At 54.4% G+C, this 22,572-nt stretch overlaps 1 protein-coding gene across 7 annotated transcripts; it reads left to right on the top strand.

Annotated features, from left to right (window-relative positions):
• The first annotated feature begins 1,599 nt into the window (after positions 1-1,599).
• LOC144378480 (uncharacterized) lies at positions 1,600-12,493 on the top strand. Of its 7 annotated transcripts, XR_013440187.1 has the most exons (6): positions 1,613-2,375; positions 2,945-3,022; positions 3,882-3,992; positions 4,124-4,228; positions 4,908-9,382; positions 9,838-10,352. XR_013440187.1 is itself a non-coding variant. In XM_078052615.1 (5 exons), the coding sequence occupies exons 1-4, from the start codon at positions 2,021-2,023 to the stop codon at positions 4,908-4,910; spliced, it is 1,050 nt and encodes a 349-aa protein (XP_077908741.1). In that variant the 5' UTR covers positions 1,600-2,020; the 3' UTR covers positions 4,911-9,382; positions 11,162-12,493. The 7 variants fall into 7 exon arrangements, 5 of the variants coding, with proteins under 5 accessions (XP_077908741.1, XP_077908742.1, XP_077908745.1 ...); XM_078052615.1 differs by lacking the exons at positions 2,945-3,022; positions 9,838-10,352 and adding an exon at positions 11,162-12,493 and having other exon boundaries at positions 1,600-2,897; positions 3,882-3,946; XR_013440186.1 differs by having other exon boundaries at positions 1,611-2,375; positions 2,945-3,992.
• The last annotated feature ends 10,079 nt before the right edge of the window (positions 12,494-22,572 follow it).

Here is a 22,572-nt window from a genome sequence, read left to right as displayed (position 1 = left end):
CATCCCCTGGACCTCCATTTACAGACCTGCCCACCCTTTTCCAGGGCTTCTGCTCGCTCTCTTTCCCACTCGCTGCTAATGCAGCCAAGACAGCCTCACAAACGCACACACACAAGTAGAGCAAAACCCCAGCACACACTGCGAAAAGCCCTCCACCACAGGAGACCAGACAGGGCAAAAACCTCACTGATGAGCTCAAGCAAATCGATAAGCAACACAGGAAGACCCCAGGTTCTCAGACCACTGACCTACAAATGCCATTTCTAGGAAATGGTGAAAACGCTCACCCGCAGCCCCAGGAATCGCACATGGGCACAGGCCCTCTGTGGAGCCAGCTGGCTGGAGGCACAGCCTTGTAGAAGTTCATTCAGATCACAGACTAGCAGGTGAATTCCTTTCCATGAAAAGTACATGCATAAATTCAAGGAAGTGTTTAAAAAGCCAAATATTTATTGAAAAAACCTAAATATCAAAGGCAATCCATCAAATAAATATGATGTAACAAGATGTAAGAATTGAAAAATACAAAAATGACAGGTGAGAAACCCTCATGAAATTATCCTATTAAAACAACTGTACAGACAAGATATTCAAATATGGAAAAAGGTGTTTTTTAAAATTCTGGCAAAGGCTGGGGTTATGGCTCAGCAGTAGAGCACTCATCTAGCAAGTGCAGGGCCCTGGGTTCAATCCTCAGCACCACCTAAAAATAAATAAATAAAATAAAGATATCGAGTCCAACTACAACTAAAAAACAAATATAAAAAAAAATCTGGCAAAAAAAGGAGCAATTTTAATAGTAGTCAGCTCCAAATGATGCAAATGTGGAATTTTTCCTCCCTACTTTGTTCAGTTAATTCATTCAAGCAGCATTTAGTGAGCACCTACTAGGTAGCAGCCTGAGCACTGGGACACCAGCATTTGGACAAGGTCCCTTCCCTCCAGAAGCTTCCTTCCCCCTTGGAGGTGAGGAGGGGAAGACCCAAGTGAGAGGAACAAAATGCAGGGTAATCAGCAGGAGTTGTGAGCACATCTAGGAGGTACCTGAGAGGGAGGCAGTGGGGAGCCTGGGGTGGAGTGCGTTCCAGAGCTTGGGAGGTGCGCTGCTGGTGACGTTATCCACCTGCTGCCAACCTCAATGCTGGGCACCTTGGAGGTCCAGATGGCCAGGGGTGTTTAGGAGTTGCTGGCTGGGGCTGGTGAGGTGGATCATAATCTCCTGATGAACCAAACGAGCCACCTCTAATGGTTCTGTGAACCCTATCACTCACCAGCCCTGACCCAACCCACAAGGGGAAAACTCCTATCAGCCTAGACAGCGGCAGAGAGCAACTGGTACAAGGAAACAAAACACATTTTTAAAAGAGAAGAATCTGCACTTCAGAGGTTGTCTTCTAATGCTGGGCTGTCCCAGCAGCTGAGCAGACACACACCTGGGGCACAAGGAGGACACCTGGGAGAAGGACAGCTCCCCTCGCCCCTGGTTTCCTGTTGTTTTGTTCTTTGCTTTGAGGACTTTCCTTTAGGGGATTTCAACTGTGAAAGCACAGGGTGGAAACCAGGCGTAGGGACCCCCATCAGGTTTGAAGAGCTGGGGGTGGGACTACGGAGACCAGGTGGGGGGCAGCACAGTGGGTAGAAGTCCTGGCCCACTCTTGGCCCTGCTCTGTGTCCCTGGGCAGGGTGGCTTTGGAAGGTGGCAAAGCAGGAACCCTTCAGCGGCTGGAGGACAGGAAGGCCTGAGGTACAGGCCAGGTGCTGGGGCATTTGATGAATGAGAGGATAAATGGTTCTCAGTGACCCCAAAGGGAGGGCAGGGAACAGTGAACCACTCAGAGCTGGGGGGAGGGGAGGGCAAAAGGGCCGTGTCAGTGGGTGCAGGGGACGCGCTCTTTAACCCTCTCAGAGCCAAAGACTCAGCTGAATCTGCCAAGGAGGTGGAAACTTACACACACACACACACACACACACACACACACACACACACACACACCCCAGTGACAGAAAAGGAAGCCGCGGCATGGAGGTCCAGCCCAGCGGTGAGGCGGCGCGGACCCGGGGACTGGATCTTCCAGCGCAGCTCGCTCCAGCCCACCAGGGCTCCTCGGGGACCGCGGTGTTTCCCAGCTGGAGACTGGGGGGGCGAGCGGACCGCCTAGGAGGGCGCTCCGCGGCTTTCCGGGGTCCCAGCCCTTACCCAGGCGGTTCCTCCACCTGGAGGGTCCTCCCGCGCACGTCCCGAGCCTCCGCATCCCAGGGCGGGCGCCGCCGCCGTCCCCGCAGCTCTCCCCGCAGCCGGTCGCACCCAAGGACCACTCCCGGGACCACTCGGCACCCCCGGACCCGGCGCGCCCAAGGTCGCAGCGCAGGGCGGGGTGAGCGGCTGCGGACGGGGCTCCGCGCCCGGGCGCCCCATCCCACGGCGGAACTGGCTGGGCGAGGGCTCCCGGGGGCTGCTACCTTCTCCGCTCGCCACCAGGGCTCGGGGTCCCGCCGCCGCGCTCAACTTCGGGCGCAGTTGGGTGAAGGAGGTGGCCAGGGACCTCCACGCGGGGTGTCTGTGCGCACAAACGTCGCCTCTAGAACAGGTGGCCGAGGCGGCGGCCCAGCCCTCCCGCGCCTCGCAGCCGCCCCAGCCGGGACCCCGCCCGCTGGCCCCTCGTACCTCCGGCTCCCGCGGAGGCGAGCAGCCGACACCGGCCCCAGAGGCTGCTCGGGGCAGTGCCGGGAACCCCGCGGGCGCCAGCGCCGCCCCCCTCCCCCGCCCTGGGCGGGGTCAGCGCCGCCCCGCCCCGCCCGGCAGTCTGGTGCCCAGCTGCAGGGTCGGTTCACGCCCGCGGCCAGCTGCGGGCCAGCACCTCCTTCCCGATCCTTAGGGTCGGGCCTGCGCCCAACAGGTACGGAGCCAACCTCAGGGTTTATAACCCCTTTCCCCATTTAACAGATGGGAGGCCTGAGGCTCAGAGCGTTCAGTAACTTGAATGTCCCGCAGTCCACAAGCAGCATCACCGCGGGAACCCAGGTCTGTCAGCCTGACACCACCGCCCAGAATCCATCACCCCCCACCCCGGGTGAAACTGATTAGAAAGTCAGGTCAGGCTGATCCCATGGTGCTCAGACAGCTCACCCTGCTCTGGGAGTTGGCCCCCTTCCTGTAGGAACCCACTGGCACAGAAGCTGGCACCCCACCCACTTGCACCCTGACCACAACGTCTGTAAACTATGGAGCTGTCTGAGTAGATACTAGAACATCTAAAAATGTTCTGTTAGTGGTACTTTCCGCTTTATGACTGATGGTTGTTCGTGTTCCTCTCCCACCCCTTCTTGGTTGGATTTCTGTGTTGAATGGCCCCTCCACCAGCATTCAGTGTCTTGGGCTGCAGAACTGTCTGCTTTCTGCTCCCCTGGCCCTGGCCAGAAGAAATCCTTTGTCTTTTCTTCAAAAAGACCCAGAGTTTTATTTGGAATTTTAGGATTGGGCCTTAACAAAACGCGGAGTGGGGGTGGGGGAAGGGACATCATCCCAGTGTTATACTGATTTTCAGTTATTTTCTTGCAAGCTCCGCTCCCCACTTGCTTCCTCCTGGGTTGGATGCGCAATAGTGGTCTTTACTTCCTCCCCGCCCAGCCTCTCCCTGAGCAGACAAGCAGGGGCCCATTGCAGCTGTGAGAGCTGGCACACAGTAAGTGCCCACTAAATGCGCTTTGAAAATCCCACCAGCTCTCACCCCCACCTGCTGAGTGGCACCCACTCCCCCTCCCTCCTGAGACCAGGCAGACATCTCCAGGCCTCTGGCCCTGATGGCCCTTTGCATTGTTGGTCCAATCCTCAAGTCAACGTTTCTGCCTCTCTCCCCTCTCCCTGAATCCTTCCCATCCAGGCGCTGTGACTGAAACACAGATGAATGTCCCCCAGTCCACACGCAGCATCACCGGGGCAACCCAGGTCTGTCAGCCTGACACCGCTGCCCAGAGTCCATCACCCCCCCCAGGTGAAACTGTTGATTAGGCTGATTAGAAAGTTAGGTCAGCCTGATCCCATTGTGTCAAATCCCAATTTGACACTGATCCCGATGTCAAACAGGAAAACTAATCTCCCCTTGTTACCCCTCCCCCTGCTCAGGAACTGGCGCCTCCCTTTTCTCCTTCCCACGTGGCTGACTTCCACCAAGAAGGGCCAGGAAGGAGGGCCAGGTGTGGTGGTGCATGCCTGTCATCCCCGAGACAGGTAAGGGTGAGGCAGGAGGATCCCGAGTTACCGAATCCAATGCCTGAGCCTCAGGCCTTTTCCTACTGGGGCCTCCAGACGGGTCACCTCCCGTCCTCATGGCTGGCTCCCCTCCCAACCCATGCTCTGCTCTTGACCTTCTGTCCCCATAGAGCTCTTTACCCAGACAGTGTCACCAGTCCTGAGGCTTTGAAGACTACCTGCTCTTATCTGAATGGCTGTCCCCTACCACCACCCACACACCCACTGAATTCATATGACAGTACTGGGAGGTGGTTGGGGACGAGGCCTGAGGAATGGGGTTACAGCCCTCATAAAAGAGATCTGAGGCTGCCGCGGTGACACTCAACCCCAGACTCCACTGGGAAGGATGAGGCAGGAGGATCACAAGTTCAAGGCCAGTCTGGGCAATTTAGCGAGACTCTATCTTGAAATGAAAATTTTCAATGGGCTGGGGATGTAAAGATAGAGTGCCCCTGGTACTAAAAATAAATAAATAAGCCCGAGATCCCGTCCTCCTCCACTCTGTGAGGACACAGCTAGATGCCATCTATGAGACAGCAGGTCCTCCCCAGACTGGATCTCCCATGTGTTGACCTTAGACTTCTAAGCCTCCAGAACTGTGGAGGATGAATCTCTGTTAGTTATAAGCCACCCAATCTGTGTTATCTTGTTACAGTAGCTGGAGAGGACAAAGACATCACCTACTGCCGACAATCTCCACGTGTTTTCCTCTTGCAAACTGAACACGCTTTCCGTGTCTCTTACGCACTCCTTTGTCCTGTCGGTCCCCTGCCCTAGAACATGAGCTATTAGAGCAGAAGGTGCCCTTGTCTTCTTCATGACTGTTCCCCTTCCTGGAACAGTGTGATGCCAGGGCAGTTAACTCTGCAAACAGAATAAACAATCTTGTACCCTTTTATCTCTTATAAGAAGATCTCTCTTTCTCCTGGGATGGAACCCAAGCCCTCACTCACGCTAGGCATGTGCTCTACTGCTGTGGGAGATCCCCAGCCACATGTAAAATCCTTCATGATTTTTCTTTTTTTAATATCGTTTTTTAGGTGTAGATGATCAGCATGCCTTTGTTTTATTTACTTATTTTTATGTGGTGCTGAGGATCGAACCCAGCGCCTGGAACCTGGCGCCTCGCGCATATGCTAGCCGAGCGCCCTGCCGCTGAGCCACCACCCAGCCCCTCAATGATTTTTCTTTACATTGGCTTTTTTACTCCAATAACTATTTTCAAAGGAAACAGTGTACTGTTATCCGAAAAGGAACCCCGTTGTCACTAAGAGGAAAGAGCCACAGGAAGTGAAACCCGGTACAAAGCTCACCAGCCTCCAGGTGCCAGGTGGAGGCCTCCTCCCCTGGAGAGCTAGGCCAGCCAGCACCCAGCAGAGACCCGCCCTGGGCACAAGCAGTGAGGAGCAAGAGCCGGCTCCTCCAGGCAAGCGACCTCCCAGCAGCCAGTCCTTCCCACCGCCCTCTCCTCTCCGGGCACTCCCACTTTATAGCCTGACAGCCGGAGCCAGGAGGGGAACTGCCCAGAGTCAGAGAGCAAGTAAAAGGTGAGAGACCAGAACTGAAGTTTGACCCCAAGGTCCCAACAGCCTAGGGCCAGATCCCTTCCTGTTTGAGCTGGCCTCCCAGTTGGGGAGCAGGGAGGGTGGAGGGGACGCTCTGGGCTGCCTTGCTCCGGCCTTCCTGTGCCCATCTGTAAACTGCTGCCCAGGTCACGGCCTGGCCCAGGCTGCCCTGGACTCTCCTCACACCCTGAGCACCCTTTCTGCCCACTGCCCCATGTGCCCCATCGGCTGCCGTCCCAGTGCCCACGCAGGTCCCCTGGGTCCCCAGGAGGACTTTGAGAGGAAGGGAAGGTGAACCTCGGGGCTGGACCTCAGAATGGCCCTGAGACCATCATGAAAGAAGGAGAGTCTGCGTGGGCTCAGGTGGTCTGTCTCCGTGGCGTGGTGGGTGGGCGAACGCTTACGTTCCCTCACCCTCTGTGCCTCCCTGGTTGGTAAAGCAGAGCTGGGAAAGCACAGGGCCATCTGTGCTCGGTCACCCACAGTGAAGGATGGAGGAAGCACTGGCGGTGACCCGGATGGCGCAAGACTCGCACCTGCCAAGCCCTTTCCGGGGGCACCTCCAACCCAGGAGCACCCCAGGCTCGGGAGGTAGGCATGGCCTCCCCTGAAGGCCCGCAGCTAGGCCCCCAACACTCGCATCTGCGGGGCTGTGCTGGGGGAGGCACGTTCTCTGCAGAACCTGAGTTCCAAAAGCAGATTTAAGACCCACATGAGAAACTCCTGACCGTTGGCATGGGCAGCAGTCACTCGGATGCAGCTCAGAGAGGTCACTTGCCAGGGGCAGAGCACTTGCCTTACATTATAAGGCCCTGGGTTCATCTGAAAACAGACAAACAGACCAAAAAAAAAAAAAAAAAAGTGTCTTTCCATCAAATCCAGGCTATCTCCACTGGGTGTTTCCTAGGCTCTTGAGCAGGGGTCAGAAGGCAGATTGCAACATCCTTACCTCAGTTGGCAGGGCAGGGGACTCCCTCTCTAGCCTCTGTCTTCGGTTCCCTTCCCTTACCTTCCCCAAAGGATATTTTATGTTTCTTATTTTGAGACAGGGTCTCATTCATTTGCTGAGGGTCTTGCTAAGTTGCTGAGGCTGGCCTTGAATTTGCAATCCTCCTGCCTTAGCCTGCTGTGTCGCTGGATTCCAGGTGTGTGCCACCAGGCCCAGCGATGGTAAACATTTAAAAGGACAGGAGTTTTGTTTAAAACAGTAGATAGGGGACTGGGGATGTAGCTCAGTGGTAGAGCATTTGCCTAGCATGTGGGAGGCCCTGGGGTTGATCCCCAACATTGCAAAAGAAAATATTAATTACAGTAGTAATTCCTTTTCATTTGAATGAACTAGTTCTGTGAAAAGCTGTATCTCTAATGATAAAGGGAAATTAATGTGAAGCATTAAAAATGTTGTAATATAAAGAGATAAACATTTGAACTTTTATTGAGCTTAACAGACGAGGACATGTTGGTCTGTGCGTTCTTTTTTATGATGGGGAACAAAGAGATGTTTTGCTTTCTCTGTGTAAACCAAGAGAATGGACGGGGCTGGTGGCTGGAGCTCTAAGCAGAAACTGGACCACAGAACAGCAGCGCAGGCTCACGGCACCGCTGGCCACATGATGGCCAGAGGAAGAGGCGCCTTTCAGTGTGAGCATGGTCACCCCCGATTGTGAAGGACAAGAATTCAAGAGAAGGTTAAAAAAAACGAGTGACTAGCCACGTGTTACCCCAGAAGGGGCGAGCTCTGTGTCCAGCCGCGGACCAAGGGTCACACATCCAACCAGAGGTCTCAGGTCAACTTGGAAGACACAGGAGGACAGGGAAGTCCGTCAGAAGTCCATCAAGGAAGTGAAGGACCCCAGATTCATCCCATCCAGGAGGACGCAATCTTCCCAGCCTACCCCCCTGCTGGTCCCCTGCCCTAGACCACCCTGGCCTACTGCTCTGACCCCTAACTTCTCGGTAGGACTTCACAGTTTTCCTATCCGAGCAATTCTCACATAAATGGAGGGTGCCTTTTTTTTTTTTTTGGTACCAGGGATTGAACTCGGGGCACTCGACCACTGAGCCACACCCCCAGTCCTGTTTTGGATTTTATTTAGAGACAGGGTCTCACTGAGGTGCTTAGCACCTCGCGGTTGCTGAGGCTGGTTTTGAACTCGAGATTCTCCTATCTCAGCCTCCCAAGCTGCTGGAATGACAGGCAGGGGCCACCTTGCCGGCTATTTGAGTCTCCTGAAGGGTGGGTCACTAGGGCCAGGCAGGCAGGAGGGCACAGGGTGGCTTAGAGGCACTCCTTCCTGCCCTGGCCCCTTCCTCGGGCGGTCAGAGTTGGTTTTGACTTCGTTCACGTTCCCTGTTGAAGTGGCCAGTGTTCTCTGGCACCGAGAGCATTACATAATTATAAGAGGATTGATTGCCATGACTCATGCCTTCAGAGGCCGGGAGGTCCCCCAACGGCCATCTGCAGGCTGGAGAGCCAGGGAACAGTTGCTCAGCCCAAGAGCCTGGAAGCCTCAGAACAAGAGGGATTAATGCTGCAGCCCCAGCTGGAGGCGGAAAGGCTGGGAGCCCCTGGAGAGTGGCCTGTGCAGTCCACTTGGCAGGGCTGAAGGAGCTGGCGTCTGACGGTCAGTCCTAGGGCAAAGGCCGCAGCCAAAGACCCACCCACTCAAAAAGAACCCAACCTGCATGCGCTGGTGGCTTCCTGGCTTCCTCGTCCCACCTTGTTCCTGGGCCCCCACCCCACACCTATTGCCTGGTGCTGACACATTCAGGGCAGGTCTCCCCGCCCAGGTGACTGTCACAGATGCCAAACACCCTCGTAACACACCCAGTGTGTTTTACCAATTTCCTCGGTGTCTCCATCCAACCAATTGACAACCAAGATTCACCAGCAAACCTGCTGTCGAGCCGGGGTTGGTGGCCACGCCTGTAATCCCAGTGGCTCCAGAGGCTGAGGCAGGAGGATCGGGAGTTCAGAGCCAGCCACAGCAAAAGCGAGGTGCTTAGTAACTCAGTGAGACCCTGTCTCTAAATAAAATTCTATACAGGGCTGGGGATGGGGCTCAGTAGTCGAGCGCCCCTGAGTTCAATCCCTGGTACAAGACAAACAAACCCCTCAGTCCATGATGATGCAGATGAACACAAGGTGCAGAGACACAGGCTGAGCCCAGGAGGCTGGGCCATCTGTCCATTAGGTGCCACAAGAGCCGGGCCTGCGCCTCTTGCAACTCATGCGTGGTGACGTGGCGTTAGTGGCACGAAGCTGGGCACGGTGGGAACATTACATCCCAGAAGTCAGCAAATGCTTCTTCCCGGTGAGTCCAGCTTCTCTGCATCTTACTGGCCTGGGAGACCAGGGCAGGCTCTGGGGAGACGGATCTAAGCTAGGCCTGCCCCGGGGGACGGCTGTGGACAGGTGGGCCTTCACCTGGAAGGTGTACTGGCTGCCTGAGCCCCACAGGAGTGAGCAGAGGTCTGTGCTAGAAAGGGAGCCCGCCGCTTCGGGGGAGCAGAAGACGGAGCAGAGGTCGCCTGGCCTGGCTGGGAGGTGGAGGTCTGCGAGCCGGTGAGCAAGGGAGCCCCGGGCTGGGGGTGGCTGAGGGACCTGGGAGGAAGAAGCAGGGTGGCTGTGGGTGGACTCTCAGCTCAGGCTCCAAAAAAACTGGGTGGGGCTGTTGCTAAGGGCAGGGAGAGGAAGTGTCTGGAAGGGAGCAGAAAATTCTGGCCTGGGCACTTGGAGGCTGGCACCGGAGAGAGGGGCCTGGGCTGGGCAGTGAGTTGAATGAAGGGGGCACGAGGTGCTCAAGGTGGACACTTGGGTTTGTTGAGGCACTTACGGGACATGCAGGTGGAGGCCAAAAGCAAGCCACACGGGGGCTGGAACTCTCAGGTCAGACCTGGCTGGCGTCACACTAGTGCAGGTCATCGGTTTATAGTAAGGGACACAGGGACAGAGCCAACCAGGGCAGTTGTCAGGTGTGAACCCCGTTGGGGGGGGGGCGGTTCTCTTGAAAACTCCAGGCTGCAATGCAGGAGCGGGGAAGTCTTCACCCTTCTCCTAACCAGGAAAAGACCCAACACAAGGAGAAACAGGTCTTCCCAGACCATCTGGTGACGGAGGCCGCAGGAAAGACCACTGGCCAAGAAAGGGGACATAGAGGGGGGCGCTTGACCTGCACTTGCGGATGCTGAAGGGTTAAAGGCCCAGGCCCCCACTCCTGTGCACCTAACCTCAAGACCCCCCCCCCCTTCTCACTGTAAAGAAACCTTTGCGCTGTGGACAGTGGGAAGGAAAGCCCAGCATTCTGAAATGTTTGGAGTGTCCTGTCCTGGCCCCTGTAACAAAGGGCAGGCCTGAGGGAGAGCACTTTGCAAAAGCCTATCTGGGGCTGGGGATGTGGCTCAGGCGGTAGAGCGGTAGCGCGCTCGCCTGGCGTGCAAGGGGCCCGGGTTCGATCCTCAGCACCACATACAAACAAAGACATTGTGTCCCCCGAAAACTAAAAAATACATATTAAAAAAAAAAATTCTCTCTCTCCCTCTATCACTCTCTCTTAAAAAAAAAAAAAAAAAAAAAAAAGCCTTATCTGGCCTGGGGAGGGGAGAGGCCAGCTCCAGCCCCCTCCAGCCTTCCTGTCTCCAAGAAGGGGAGGGGAAAAGGGGGGGAGAAACTCTGAAGGTCACAGCCCAGGGACTCTGCAGTCACACAAGCAGCTGGAGATTTAATCAAGGTTGTAGAACACAAACCAGGGATTTCTAACACAGAAAGCACCAAGCCCAGACGGGTTCACAGGTGAACTCCACCCAATGCTGTATGTGTGTGTTGTGGGGTAGGGTAGAGGGGTGGGGTGGGTTCTGGGCGCCTAACCACCCAGCCACATTCCCAGCCTCTGCCTTTTTTTTTTTTTTTTTTTTCGTGGTGGTGCTGGGGATTGAATTTAGGGCCTTGTGCATGCAAGGCAAGCACTCTACCAACTGAGATATAACTCCAGCCCTGCCCCTAGTTCCCTTTTTATTTTTTACTTGGAGATAGGGTCTCATTAAATTGCTTAGGACTTTGCTAAATAAGTTACTAGCTGGCCTCCAACTTGCAATCCTCCTGCCTCAGCCTCCCGAGTTGCTGGGATTACAGTTGGCTACTGCACAGGCTCCCTCCTCCCCCCCTTTTTAAACAGACTAAAGAGATTGCATCCAGGGCTGCACACATGCTCAACAAGTGCTCTACAACTGAGTTGCACCCCCAGCCTCTCTTTCACTCTTTCCCCCCAGGACTAGGGGTTGAACCCAGGGTGCTTTACCACTGAGCTCCGTCCCCAGACCTTTTTAATATTTTTTATTTTGACAGAGTCTTGCTGAATTGCTGAGGCTAGTCTAGAACTTGGGGTTCTCCTGTCTCTGTCTCCCCAGTCGCTGCGATTACAGACACACACCACCCCCACACCTGGCTCTCTGTCACTCTCTGTGATCGAACTGTGTCCTTCCAAAACTCATGTGATGAAGGTGTGACTCTCAGTGCCTCCGCATGGAACTGAATTTGCCTTTAAAGAGGTGACCCAGGACAAGACATTCAAAATGTGGGTGTCACTCCCGTGACTAAGCAAACTCGCCTGTGGTGCAGAGGGGATGGCAGGTGACCCCTAGGAACCGCAGGCTTCCGTCCTGCAGCGTCAAAGAACCGAGTTTTCCCAATGATCAGTAAGCCTGGGAGGGCACCCCAAGCAAGACATGCACAAGACCCCGACATCGGGGTCTCAGCCTGGGGGACCCGAACAGAGGATCTGCTGCCGGAAGCTGGGTCCTTGTCCCCAAGCCCATCCAATAACAAGGACACGGTTTTGAGAAAAAGGAAAAAGTAGTGAAAAGCCAGCCTCTACCTCAGAGCAAAGCCTGTCCAAGGAAGGGACATGACCCTTGTCCTTGGAAAGACCCACAGAGCACTCCCAGGCACATTCCCACCCTGCTGAGTCGTTTATCTACAAATAACAGGAAAGATCTGCTGCCTCAGGTGTCCCTGACTCAGTCTGGCTAGGTGGGGACCCACAGCAGCCCCCTAGCAGCCACCAATCAGCATGAGACAGGGAAATACCTGGGATGCCAGATGACCCTCCCAGGAGTTTATGGTGTTGGGAAACCACGTAGTTCAGCACGTACATCCCTCTAGGCTTAAACCAATCAGTTCAAATAAATCCCCCTCTTGTACTGACCAATCACCCCTACCCAACTTGTTCCCGCCAGTGAACGTGCAAATCTTGTTTTAGAGTTGTTATTTGGTTTTCCCGCGGTGTGGATGATTTGCTAAGAGATGCTATGATGTATGTGGGGTCCCTGCCTTCCCCAGAGAGTGTATAAAACTGCTGCAAACCCTGGGCTCGGGCCTCTCAGCGTCACCAGTTGCTGTGTGTGTGCGGAGGACCCAGCTAGCTCCCAATAAACACCTCATTGCTGCTTACATGGATCTTGGTCTCGGGTGGTCTTTTGGGGGTCCCGAATTCGAGCATAACAGTAGGTTTATTGCTTTGCTAGCAAAGGAGAAGCACAGAGGACTCCCGTCCCAGAGGCTATGATTCTGGGGCTGGGTTGTAGCTCAGTGGTAGAGCGCTTGCCTCCCACGCATGAGGCCCTGGGTTCAACCCTCAGCACCACATTAAAAAATAATAAATAAAAATAAAGATATTGTGTTCATCCACAACTAAAAAAAATTTTTTTTTTTAAAAAGGCTATGATTCTGCCCATCAGCAGGAACAGGGGGCTTTTATAGAGGAGATTCAGAGAAACTGCGACCAGGGAGGTGAGATCAGGAAGGAGAAGGTCAGGGGCAGGAAGAGCAGGGAAGAGAAGGTTAGGAGACAGAAAACACAGGGGCCTTTCAGAGCCACAAGGGACACAGTCAGATATCCAGTGAACCCCTGCTACAGCCTCAGCCGAGCTGGAGAGAGCGGCCAGGCGTCCTGCCTGGGACAGCTGTTTGAGAAGCATCTTCCGGGCTGCCCTAGCTTCACAGTTACCTGAGAAACAAATCAGCGGGGCCGGGGCGCGGTGGCCACGTCCGTAATCCCAGTGCTTCAGAGGCTCAGGCAGGAGGATCCGAGTTCAAAGCCAGCCTCAGCAACAGTGAGGCACCAAGCCACTCCGCGAGGCCCTGTCTCTAATCAACACAAAATAGGGCTGGGATGTGGCTGGGTGGCAGAGTGTCTGGAGCCATCCATGGCTGTGGGTGTGAGCTATGCGCATTTGAGCGTAGGAGGGGACTGGTCTGGCCTTGTGTGCTGATTGGGCTGTGCCACTCAAATATGCCCCTCCTCTGCCTGTGATCCGAGGACACCTGAGATGGGTGTGACTTGCCAGATGTCAATCAATCTGCTGACCACAGGACACCAGGAACCAAGACTCCACCTTCGAAACCCTGTTCCCTGCCTTATTGGGTGAAGAACATTCCACGGAGCCTCCCTTGTGTGTGTCCCTTATAAAATAAAAAGGATCCGGCGCATGTGCTCCCTTTCCCGGCCCTGCCAAGCATGAAGCTGACCCTGGGCTCACTGAGCAGTCCCTCCCTCGACCTTAGAAACTCATGTCCGTGTCTTGTGCGGTTTCTTCACCGTTTTCTCAGTTATTACTTCAGCCAGCTCCTTTGAACCCAGTGAATCTCACCAGCCCACCCAGCTGGTGACAGCCAAGTATCCCTGGGTTCAATCCCTGGTATTCCAACCCCCCCCCAAAAAAAAAATCAGCCAGGCCTGGCGGTACACACCTGCAATCCCAGCAACCCGGGAGGCTGAGGCAGGAGGATTGCCAGTTGGAGGTCTGCCTCAGCAACTTAGTGAGACCCTAATCAGCTTAGCAAGACCCTGTCTTGAAATAAAAAAGGCAGGAGGTGTAGCTCAGAGGTATAAGTGTCCCTGGGTTCAATCCCTTGTATCAAACAAACAAGAAACCCAACAAACAAATCAATAAATGAGTGAGTTATTTTAAGCTACTAATACGGCAGCGGTAGAAAATGTGTACACCCCTGAGCTTATAGACAGGTCGTTTTCCCATCTGGGTTGTCACTTAAAACTTCTATTTTGGAGCTATGTTATGAGGTTCATAAATCTAGCAGAATAACATCTGGGTAGTGCGTTAACCTTGATGCCACAATGAAAGTTCCTCCATCCGCTCTAATAAAGCTGCTTGCCTTTAATTAAAAAAAGAAAAAAAAAAGTAAATGAGGTCACATGGGCAGGTCCCACTCCAGTGCCACTGACCTTCTGCAAGAAGAGATCAGGACACAGACACACAGAGAGGGGGACCGTGGAGGACACAGTATGCAGGAGCCCAGGAGGGGACCTCGGGAGACACGGACCCTGCTAATGGGCACATCTTAGACGTGGCCTCCAGAACGGAGGACATATGTCTGGATGTGAAGCCACTGGGTGGCACTTGGTCACGGCAGCCCTGGCAAACGACCCTCCATCTGGTGGTAGTTTCCTGCTCAGAGAACGTCACCTGTCCCTCGTCCCGTAGGAGCACTTCTGAGCCTTCCTGTCATCTGTACGTAAGTCTCGGTGCCGGCTGGAAGGTGTGTTCACCATCAATCCCAACTAAATCAGCGCCATGGACTGTGTCACTTTCCATTTTTGCTCTTCCTGCTCACCCCCCACCCCCCATTCCCAGTGCGCGAGCTGAAGAAGAACAGAATCTGCGTGATGGAAGCCCTCGCGCAGGGCAGGGGGATGGGAAGGCCCAAGATGGCTGGCTGCGGGTCCAGAACTCCTGCTCTGGCCACGCGGGAGTGCCCCCTCTTCTCCCCGGGCCCAGGGTAGAGCGCTTACATTCTCACCTGTGGCTTCCCCGTTCTTTCGGCGAGAGTCCTCCATGGACACAGGTTCGCCATCTGTGTCTTGGCTGTTGAAGCTCATCCTCTAGTTGTGCCTTCGAGAAAGGTCCCCGGTGCCATCCTCCCTGCATTCCAGCGTCCTTGGAAATCCTTGTCTGCAGACGAGCCTGGGGAACCAGGGTAGGTATAAAACTTTGGGGTCAACCAAGCACAGTAGCTTGTGCCTACGATCCCAGTAACCTGGGAGGCTGAGTCAGGAGGTTCCCAAGGTCAAGGTCAGCCTCAGCAACTTAGCGGAACCCTGCCTCAGAATCAAAACTGAAAAGGGCCGGGGATGCGGCTCAGTGGTAAAGCTCTGCTGGGTTCCATCCCTAGTACCCAAAAGAATAAATAAACAAATAAAACTCTGGGTCCCGCTCTCTCTCCCTGAGGACGGGGTAAGCCCAGTCCAACACTGAATGCTGCTGTGGAAAATTCTTTTATGGATGACTTTCTCTTTTTGCCTGGATGTTCAAATAATTTTTTTAAAAAAGTTCAGGACATTTACTAAGACGTTACTGTTCGGTCATTTTTTCCCTAGGACATAATGTACGTGTTCTTTTATGAAATTTAATTTTCGTTCTTATCTAAGTCAAACACGTACATTGTTTAAAGCCACCCAGTCCTGTGTGGCATGATTTAAAACACCAGTCGGTCCTCTGCAGATGGGACCTTCTTGCTTATTGCTCCCGGGGGGGCCAGTACTCCCAGATGTCCAGCTTTATATTTACCCTCTGTGGTGGACCCTGTTGATCAGCTTGCTCACACCCATTTCTAATTCTCTCTTCTTTCACCATCTTCTAACTGGGGAGGTGATGTGGCCAGCTGACACAGGTAGAAGTCTTCTGTGAGGCTTCTAAGAAGATTATCTTCCCAACGCAAGTGCTGTCTCTCCCCCTTCATCCTGTAGGAAGACTAAGGATGTGGTGGCTGAACTGGGCTGCCATTTTGTAACCATGAGGTATCAAGCATTCAGGAAGGCCAAGAGAACCTCAAGTAGTTGGCTCTCACACCCCTGCCCACTTCCACAACTCTTGTTAAGTGAGGCGAAAAAAAAAAAAAGAGAGAGAAAATGAAAAAGAAAGTTTAAGCCTCTGAGATTGGGGTTTGTGATTTTTGTTGTCATTGTTTGGGTAGGCAAAGGCTTTGCTAATGGATACAACTTCCATAATTTTAAATTTAATGGGGCTGGGGTTGTGGCCCAGTGGTAGATTGCTTGCCTAGCACGTGTGAGGCACTGGGTTCCATCCTCAGCACCACATATAATAAACAAACAAACAAAAAAACAAATAAATGTATGCTGCTATTATTATTATTATCATTATTACTTGGCCCTGGGAATTGAACTCAGGGACACTTTGCCTAGCATAGGCCTGAGCTACATTCCCAGCCCTTTTTATTTTTATTTTGAGACAGGGTCTTGCTAAGTTGCCCAGGCTAGCCTTGAATCTGCAGTCCTCCTGCCTCAGCCTCCACCACCCAGTGTCCATTGCTCTAGGACCCAGATCTCCCCTCTGCTCCTCAGAGGTGCTGCTGGTCTCCTCGCCTTTCATCCCACGTGTCTTCAGAATTCTGCGAACCCGGGGGCAGGGAGGAGTGGGGGTTCACCAGGTTGGACAGGGGGAGTGGAGGGAAGGGAGGGAGATGGGAGAGGGAAAGACAGTAGAATGAACTGGACGCCACTTTCCGGTGGTGGTGTGTGACCACACTGCCAGTGTGACACCACAAGAATGGACGGTCATGCTCGGTGTATGGATGAGACGTCAAAATTCACGATGCTGGGCGGGGGCGGGGGCTCAGCGGTAGAGCGCTCGCCTAGCACGGGCGAGGCCCTGCTTCCATCCTCAGCACCACCTAAAAACGATAAGTAAAATACAGGTATCGTGTCCAACTACAATTAAAAAATAAATATTAAAAAATACACGCCACTGTCATTTATGATTCAAAAGAACACGTAAAAGGTAAAACTTATTTGAAAAGAAAAATATTAAAGAATTTTTTAAAATTCTGCAAACATTTAATAAACAGGGACAGCTCAATTCTTGGTCCTTCCTATTTTTTTTTTTAATGCATAGTATTTTTTTAAAGAACTTGACCTTTATTTTACTTATTTGGTTTCAGTGGTGCTGAGGACTGAGGCCAGGCCTCACTGGTGCCAGGCCAGCGCTCACCGCGGAGCCCCAGCCGGTTCCCTCCCCTCCCGCTGGGACCCCGCCCTGGCATCTCAAGGTCTCGGTCACCAGCCTCTCGAGACACAAAGCTTCTCTGGCTGCTCTGCCTCTCGGTGGCAGCCCTCTGCCCAGGCAGGTCATTTGTCCCTGTGCCTGGTTCTTGCCCTGGTTTCAAGAGAGCAGTGGCCTGAGGGACAATCTGCTCCAGAGGTGGCCCTCCTCCAAGATCATGTCCCCTGGTTGGGCACTTCAGCGGCAGCCTGGGATGGCCTGGGATGGCTTCGGGCAGATGGCTCTGGTTTGGGTCTGCTCCGCTTTGCCTTGGCATCCAGTCTGGCCGCTCCAGCCGTGGGATCTGGACGCTTTGCCAGCTCCTCCATCTGGGTCCAGTGCGCTTCCAGCCGACGCCGGGCCACAGTCTAGTCTTCAGAGGTGCCTGGGCCTCTCTGAGCCTGCAGCTCCCAGGCTGTGCCCACGCTGGTCGGGCTGTGCCCACTCTGGCCGTGCTGTGCCCACGCTGGCCGTGCTGTGCCCACACTGGTCGGGTTGTGCCCGTGTTGGCCGTGCTGTGCCCGCGCTGGCCGGGCTGTGCCCACGCTGGCCGGCCTGTGACAAGCTGGCCGGCCTGTGACAAGCTGGCCAGGCTGTGCCCGTGTTGGCCGTGCTGTGCCCACTCTGGCCGGGCTGTGCCCACTCTGGCCGGGCTGTGCCCGCGCTGGCCGTGCTGTGCCCACTCTGGCCGGGCTGTGCCCACGCTGGCCGGCCTGTGACAAGCTGGCCAGGCTGTGCCCGTGTTGGCCATTCTGTGCCCACGCTGGTCGGGCTGTGTCTGCACTGGCCGTGCTGTGCCCACTCTGGCCGGGCTGTGCCCACGCTGGCCGGGCGCTGGGCATCATCCTCCCTGGATGGACCTTGGTGAGTGTCCTCTCTTCCAGGTGCTGCCCAGCTTCTAAAGTGTCTTCCTCTCCTCTCCTGTTCTTTCTTTCAGGGTCTGTCCTTTCTAGAGCTCCCTCTCACGTCCTTTTGGCGGGGTTTAGGGGAAGAGGAGGAGGAGGCTCAACACACAATCTCCATCTCCCCGCCAGCCCTGTGAGAGGGATTTGGGTCCCACTTTACAGAAGAATACGAATACAGAGAGGTTGCTGACCTCCCCAAGGTCAGCCCAGCAGGCGTGGGGCACACCACTAAGTCCACCTGCTGCCCCTTCTCTCAGCAGGTCTTGGTTACGACTCGGTAGTTGACCCCCAGCAAAACTTCAAGCTGCTGGCCCTGCAGCAGCCCCTGGGAGAGGCGGAGGCAGTCACAGCAGGTTGGAGGAGGGACTTTGCCTCTGGCCAAGCACTGCTGTTGGGGGTGGGGGTGGGGTGGCAGTTCTGGCTGCCGCAGAGACTTTGGTTAGATCCCAGACTTGGGGACAGAGGGCCCTGGTATTTATTTATTTTTAGTTGTAGATGGACACAATTCCTTTATTTGTTTATTTATTTGTATGCGGGGCTGAGGGTCGAACCCAGCAGAGGCAGGGCCGCTCTGGCTTCCCGTTGGCTCATTGTGAGGTGGGGGTCAGGAGAGGCCCACCCCATCCTGGCTGCTGCCTGGTGGAGCATCCCACCCCAAGAATGGAGACCCCAGGCCCGACGCCTATTCTGTCCTCGGCCCCCAGGGCCCCAGGGGCCCCAAGCTCCTGAGCCTTCTCAGCCAAGAACCCTTCTATCCCCAGAAGGTAAGCAGAAGTCACAGGCTGTCCCAGGGCACCCCTGTGCCCCGGGGGCGCTGGAGTCGGAGGCTCTGCCCTGCCTCCCCCTTCCCACCCCCCAACAGGACTTGGTCACGTGATCCAGGCACCGCCAGCTTTGTCCTCTCCGGCCCCAGTGACCAGAGGGGGCAGGAGTGACACTAGGTCCTCTGTGTGTGGGAAGGAAGGGTGGAGGAGATGTCCCCAGAAGGGCCTCGCAGGTGCCTGTCTGAATCTTATCCCTGTCTGCAGGTTATGCTCGAATTCGGGACCCCCAAAGACCCCCAGAGACCAAGATCCATGTAAGCAGCAAAGAGGTGTCTACTGCGAGCCAGCTCCGTCCTCCGCGCGCACAGGAACTGGTGACGCTGAGAGGCCCGAGCCCAGGGTTTGGGCAGTTTTGTACACTCTTTGGGGAAGGCAGGGACCCCCCATGCATCATAGCATCTCTGAGCAAATCATCACACACGGCGGGAAAATCCAATGACAACTCTAAATCAAGTGGCGGGAAAGAACCTGGAAAGAATTATTGGTGACTTCAAGGAGTTGACGCACTTAACATTGATTGGTTTAAATCGTGAGGATGTCACAAGGGGGGGCCGTGCCAAGCTGCAGGCTTCTGGTTTAGACACTGGCCACCACACCTAGGCCCCCCGGGGCCTCTGGAATTTGAGATATTTCGGTATCTTGGCCGATCTTAGGCGATCACCTTCTGCCGTTTCCACAGAGCTTTTCTGTAGCAGTTCCTTCAGGACTGCGGTAGGTCGGAGGTTAAGTTTCAGAGCAAAATGAGGCCCCAAGTAGAATGAGGTTGCTTAGGTCTTTCATGGTCTCAAAGAAAGAGGAGCCTGCCTAGGCCACTGTGCGGCACAAGACGAAGCCTCGAGTCACGGGGGCTCCGGGTCAGCCGGGGACACAGGTGAGTTGGGGGACAGTCTCTGCTCCACAGGTGAGGACACGGTGGCACGCCTCCCCCTTGGGCCTCCCTCTCTGGGCTGAAATCGGATCAGGTTCTGGAGGGTGAGGCGGCTCTGCAGGGTTGGTCTGTGGCCTGCTGACGGGCACGAGGGGCGGAGGGGACAAGCTGCTGTTCAGTGAAGCAGTGAGCTTGGGTTTAGTGTGTAGGGTCTGTGGGGTGACTCCTGGGGACCTAGAGGGCCTTGGGGAGGCTGGGCTAGTGGCTAGGACTTGGGTGGATGTGACTGTCCTAGGAGGGAGGAGGGGAGAGGCCAGGACAGCGGGGTGGGGTGGGGAAAAGAGCGTCAGATGCTGCCAAGGTGTAGGAAGGTGGAGGCTGAAATCTCAGCAACTCCAGAGGCTGAGGCAGGAGGATCACAAGCTTGAGGCCAACCTCAGCAAAATAGCAAAGCCCTAAGCAACTTAGCAAGATCCTGTCTCTAAATAAAAAATAAATCTGCTCCGCAGAATCAGTTTGACCATTTACAAGTACTTTTTTTGAGTTAAATTTATTTATTTATTTTTAAATACTTATTTTTTAGCTTTAGGTAGACACAATATCTTTTATTTTATTTTAACGTGGTGCTGAGAATCGAACCCAGTGCTTCACACATGCTAGGTGAGCACGCTACCACTTGAGCCGCATCCCCAGCCCTAAATTTATTTTTAACTGATACATAAAAACATCAAAATTGTACATAGTAGGGGCTGGGGATGTGGCTCCGTGATAGAGCACTTGCCTAGCATGTGCGAGGCCCTGGGTCCCATCCCCCAGCACCACACACACACACACACACACTCACACACACACACACTCACACACACACTCACAGACACACACTCACACACACTCACACACACACACACTCACACACACATTCACACACACTCACACACATACTCACACACACACACTCACACACACTCACACACATACTCACACACACACACTCACACACACACTCACACACTCTCACACACACACACACTCCCACACACACACTCTCACACACACACACACTCTCACACACACACACTCTCACACACATACTCACACACACACACTCACACACACTCACACACACACACTCTCACACACACACACACACTCACACACAGATTGTACAGTGGGTCCCATGTGATGTCTTATAAAATGTGTATGCTGAATAGTGTTTAAATCAGACCAAATATTTATTTATACAAGTATATTGATATATCCTCAAAAAATAAATAAAGGGCTGGGATGTGGCCCCTGCTAAATCACCCCTGGGTTCCATCCCCATCACTCACCCGCCGTCCCCTCCTGCTCTTTGGGTGTCCTGGATGGGGGGGGCAGTTTCAGTGGGCAGCAAGGAGAGACTCCATGAGGAATGGGGACAGCACAGGAGAAAGAGGGGGGGAGGGACAAGGGGCCAGAGGGGGGAGGGAGGGACCAGGGGCCAGAGGGGGAAGGGAGGGAGGGACCAGGAGCCAGAGGGGGAAGGGAGGGAGGGACCAGGAGCCAGAGGGGGGAGGCAATTGCTTGTGTTGTTTGTTTTAAGTGTTTTTTTCCTTTTAGCCTGGGGACTGAACCCAGTGGTGCTTTCTACTGAGCCATCCTTTTTACTTTTGATTCTGCAAACAGTCTTGCTAAATTGCTTAGGGTCTCGCTGAGTTACTGAGGCTGGCCGTGAACTTGGGATCCTTTTGGGATTCCAGGCGTGCGCTAGGTGCCTGTCCCAAGTCAGTAAGTCACATCTTTTACTTAATGGTCCACGATCCTCTCCGTACTGGTCCAGTTTTAGTAATGTACCTGAGAGCAGGCCCGGGAGTGTCCTTGAGCACTGAATTGGTGGCAAGCCTCAGAAACCCAATTCGCATTCTCTGATTGTCTTGTGGAATCTGGAAGGTTCCAAACCAAACCCGGACCTCCAACGTCCCCCGCTGTCTCTGCCCAGTCTGGTCATCTTCTTGCAAGGGAATCACTCTGGCTGGAAACTGGCCTCCTCCATGTGTTGAAAAACCAGCCTCTACCTCAGAGCAAAGCCTGTCCAAGGAAGGGACATGACCCTTGTCCTTGGAAAGACCCACAGAGCACTCCCAGGCACATTCCCACCCTGCTGAGTCATTTATCTACAAATAACAGGAGAGATCTGCTAACTCAGGTGTCCCTGACTCCGTCTGGCTAGGTGGGGACCCATAGTAACCCCTAGAGCCACCAATCAGCATGAGACAGGGAAATACCTGGACGCCAGATGACCCTCCCAGGAGTTTATGGTGTTGGGAAACCATGTAGTTCAACACGCACACCCCTCTTGGCTTAAACCAGTCAGTTCAAATGAATCCCCCTCTGTACTGACCAATCACCCCTCCCCAACTTGTTCCCGCCAGTGAACGTGCTAATCGTGTTTTAGAGTTGTCATTTGATTTTCACGCGGTGTGGATGATTTGCTAAGAGATGTTATGATGTATGTGGGGTCCCTTCCTTCTCCAAAGAGTGTATAAAACTGCTGCAAACCCTGGGCTCGGGCCTCTCAGCGTCACCAGATGCTGTGTGGGTGGAGGATGGAGCTAGCTCGCAGTAAACACCTCTTTGCTGCTTACATCCATCTTGGTCTCTGGTGGTCTTGGGGGGGTCCCGAATTCGAGCACAACAGTGGCATGAAATGGGACCACCCCAGGCTCCCCTGTCACCTGGGACATCTCCACAGCAGGGGAAGGTGACAGGCTCTTCACAGGCTACAGCGTGCCAAATCCCGGGCCTCTGATGGGGTCAGGTGGCCTGTAAGGGCAGGGAACTTGACACCAGGAACTTGACGCCGTTTCCCTGGTCCCCCTGTGGCCAGCGCACCAGGGACTCAGGCACTCCTGGTGGGAGCTCCTCTCCCAGAGTCCTGGCAGGACCCTGTAGGCCCTGAAGTGGCCGTGTGACAAGGCAGGAGACGGGAAACCTGTGAGCACTAGTGTCCCTGACACTCTCTGGACTGGGGACCGCCTGTCCTGGGCTTCCCTGATGACCTCTCAGAGGAGGGACACCCTATTCTTCAGGACTCCAGCCTGGCCCT

The sequence above is a fragment of the Ictidomys tridecemlineatus genome, chromosome 6 (assembly GCF_052094955.1).
Source record: "Ictidomys tridecemlineatus isolate mIctTri1 chromosome 6, mIctTri1.hap1, whole genome shotgun sequence".
NCBI lineage: Eukaryota > Metazoa > Chordata > Mammalia > Rodentia > Sciuridae > Ictidomys > Ictidomys tridecemlineatus.
The sequence above is the reverse complement of the archived record's forward strand: the minus strand, read 5'-3'. Positions and strand labels throughout refer to the sequence as shown.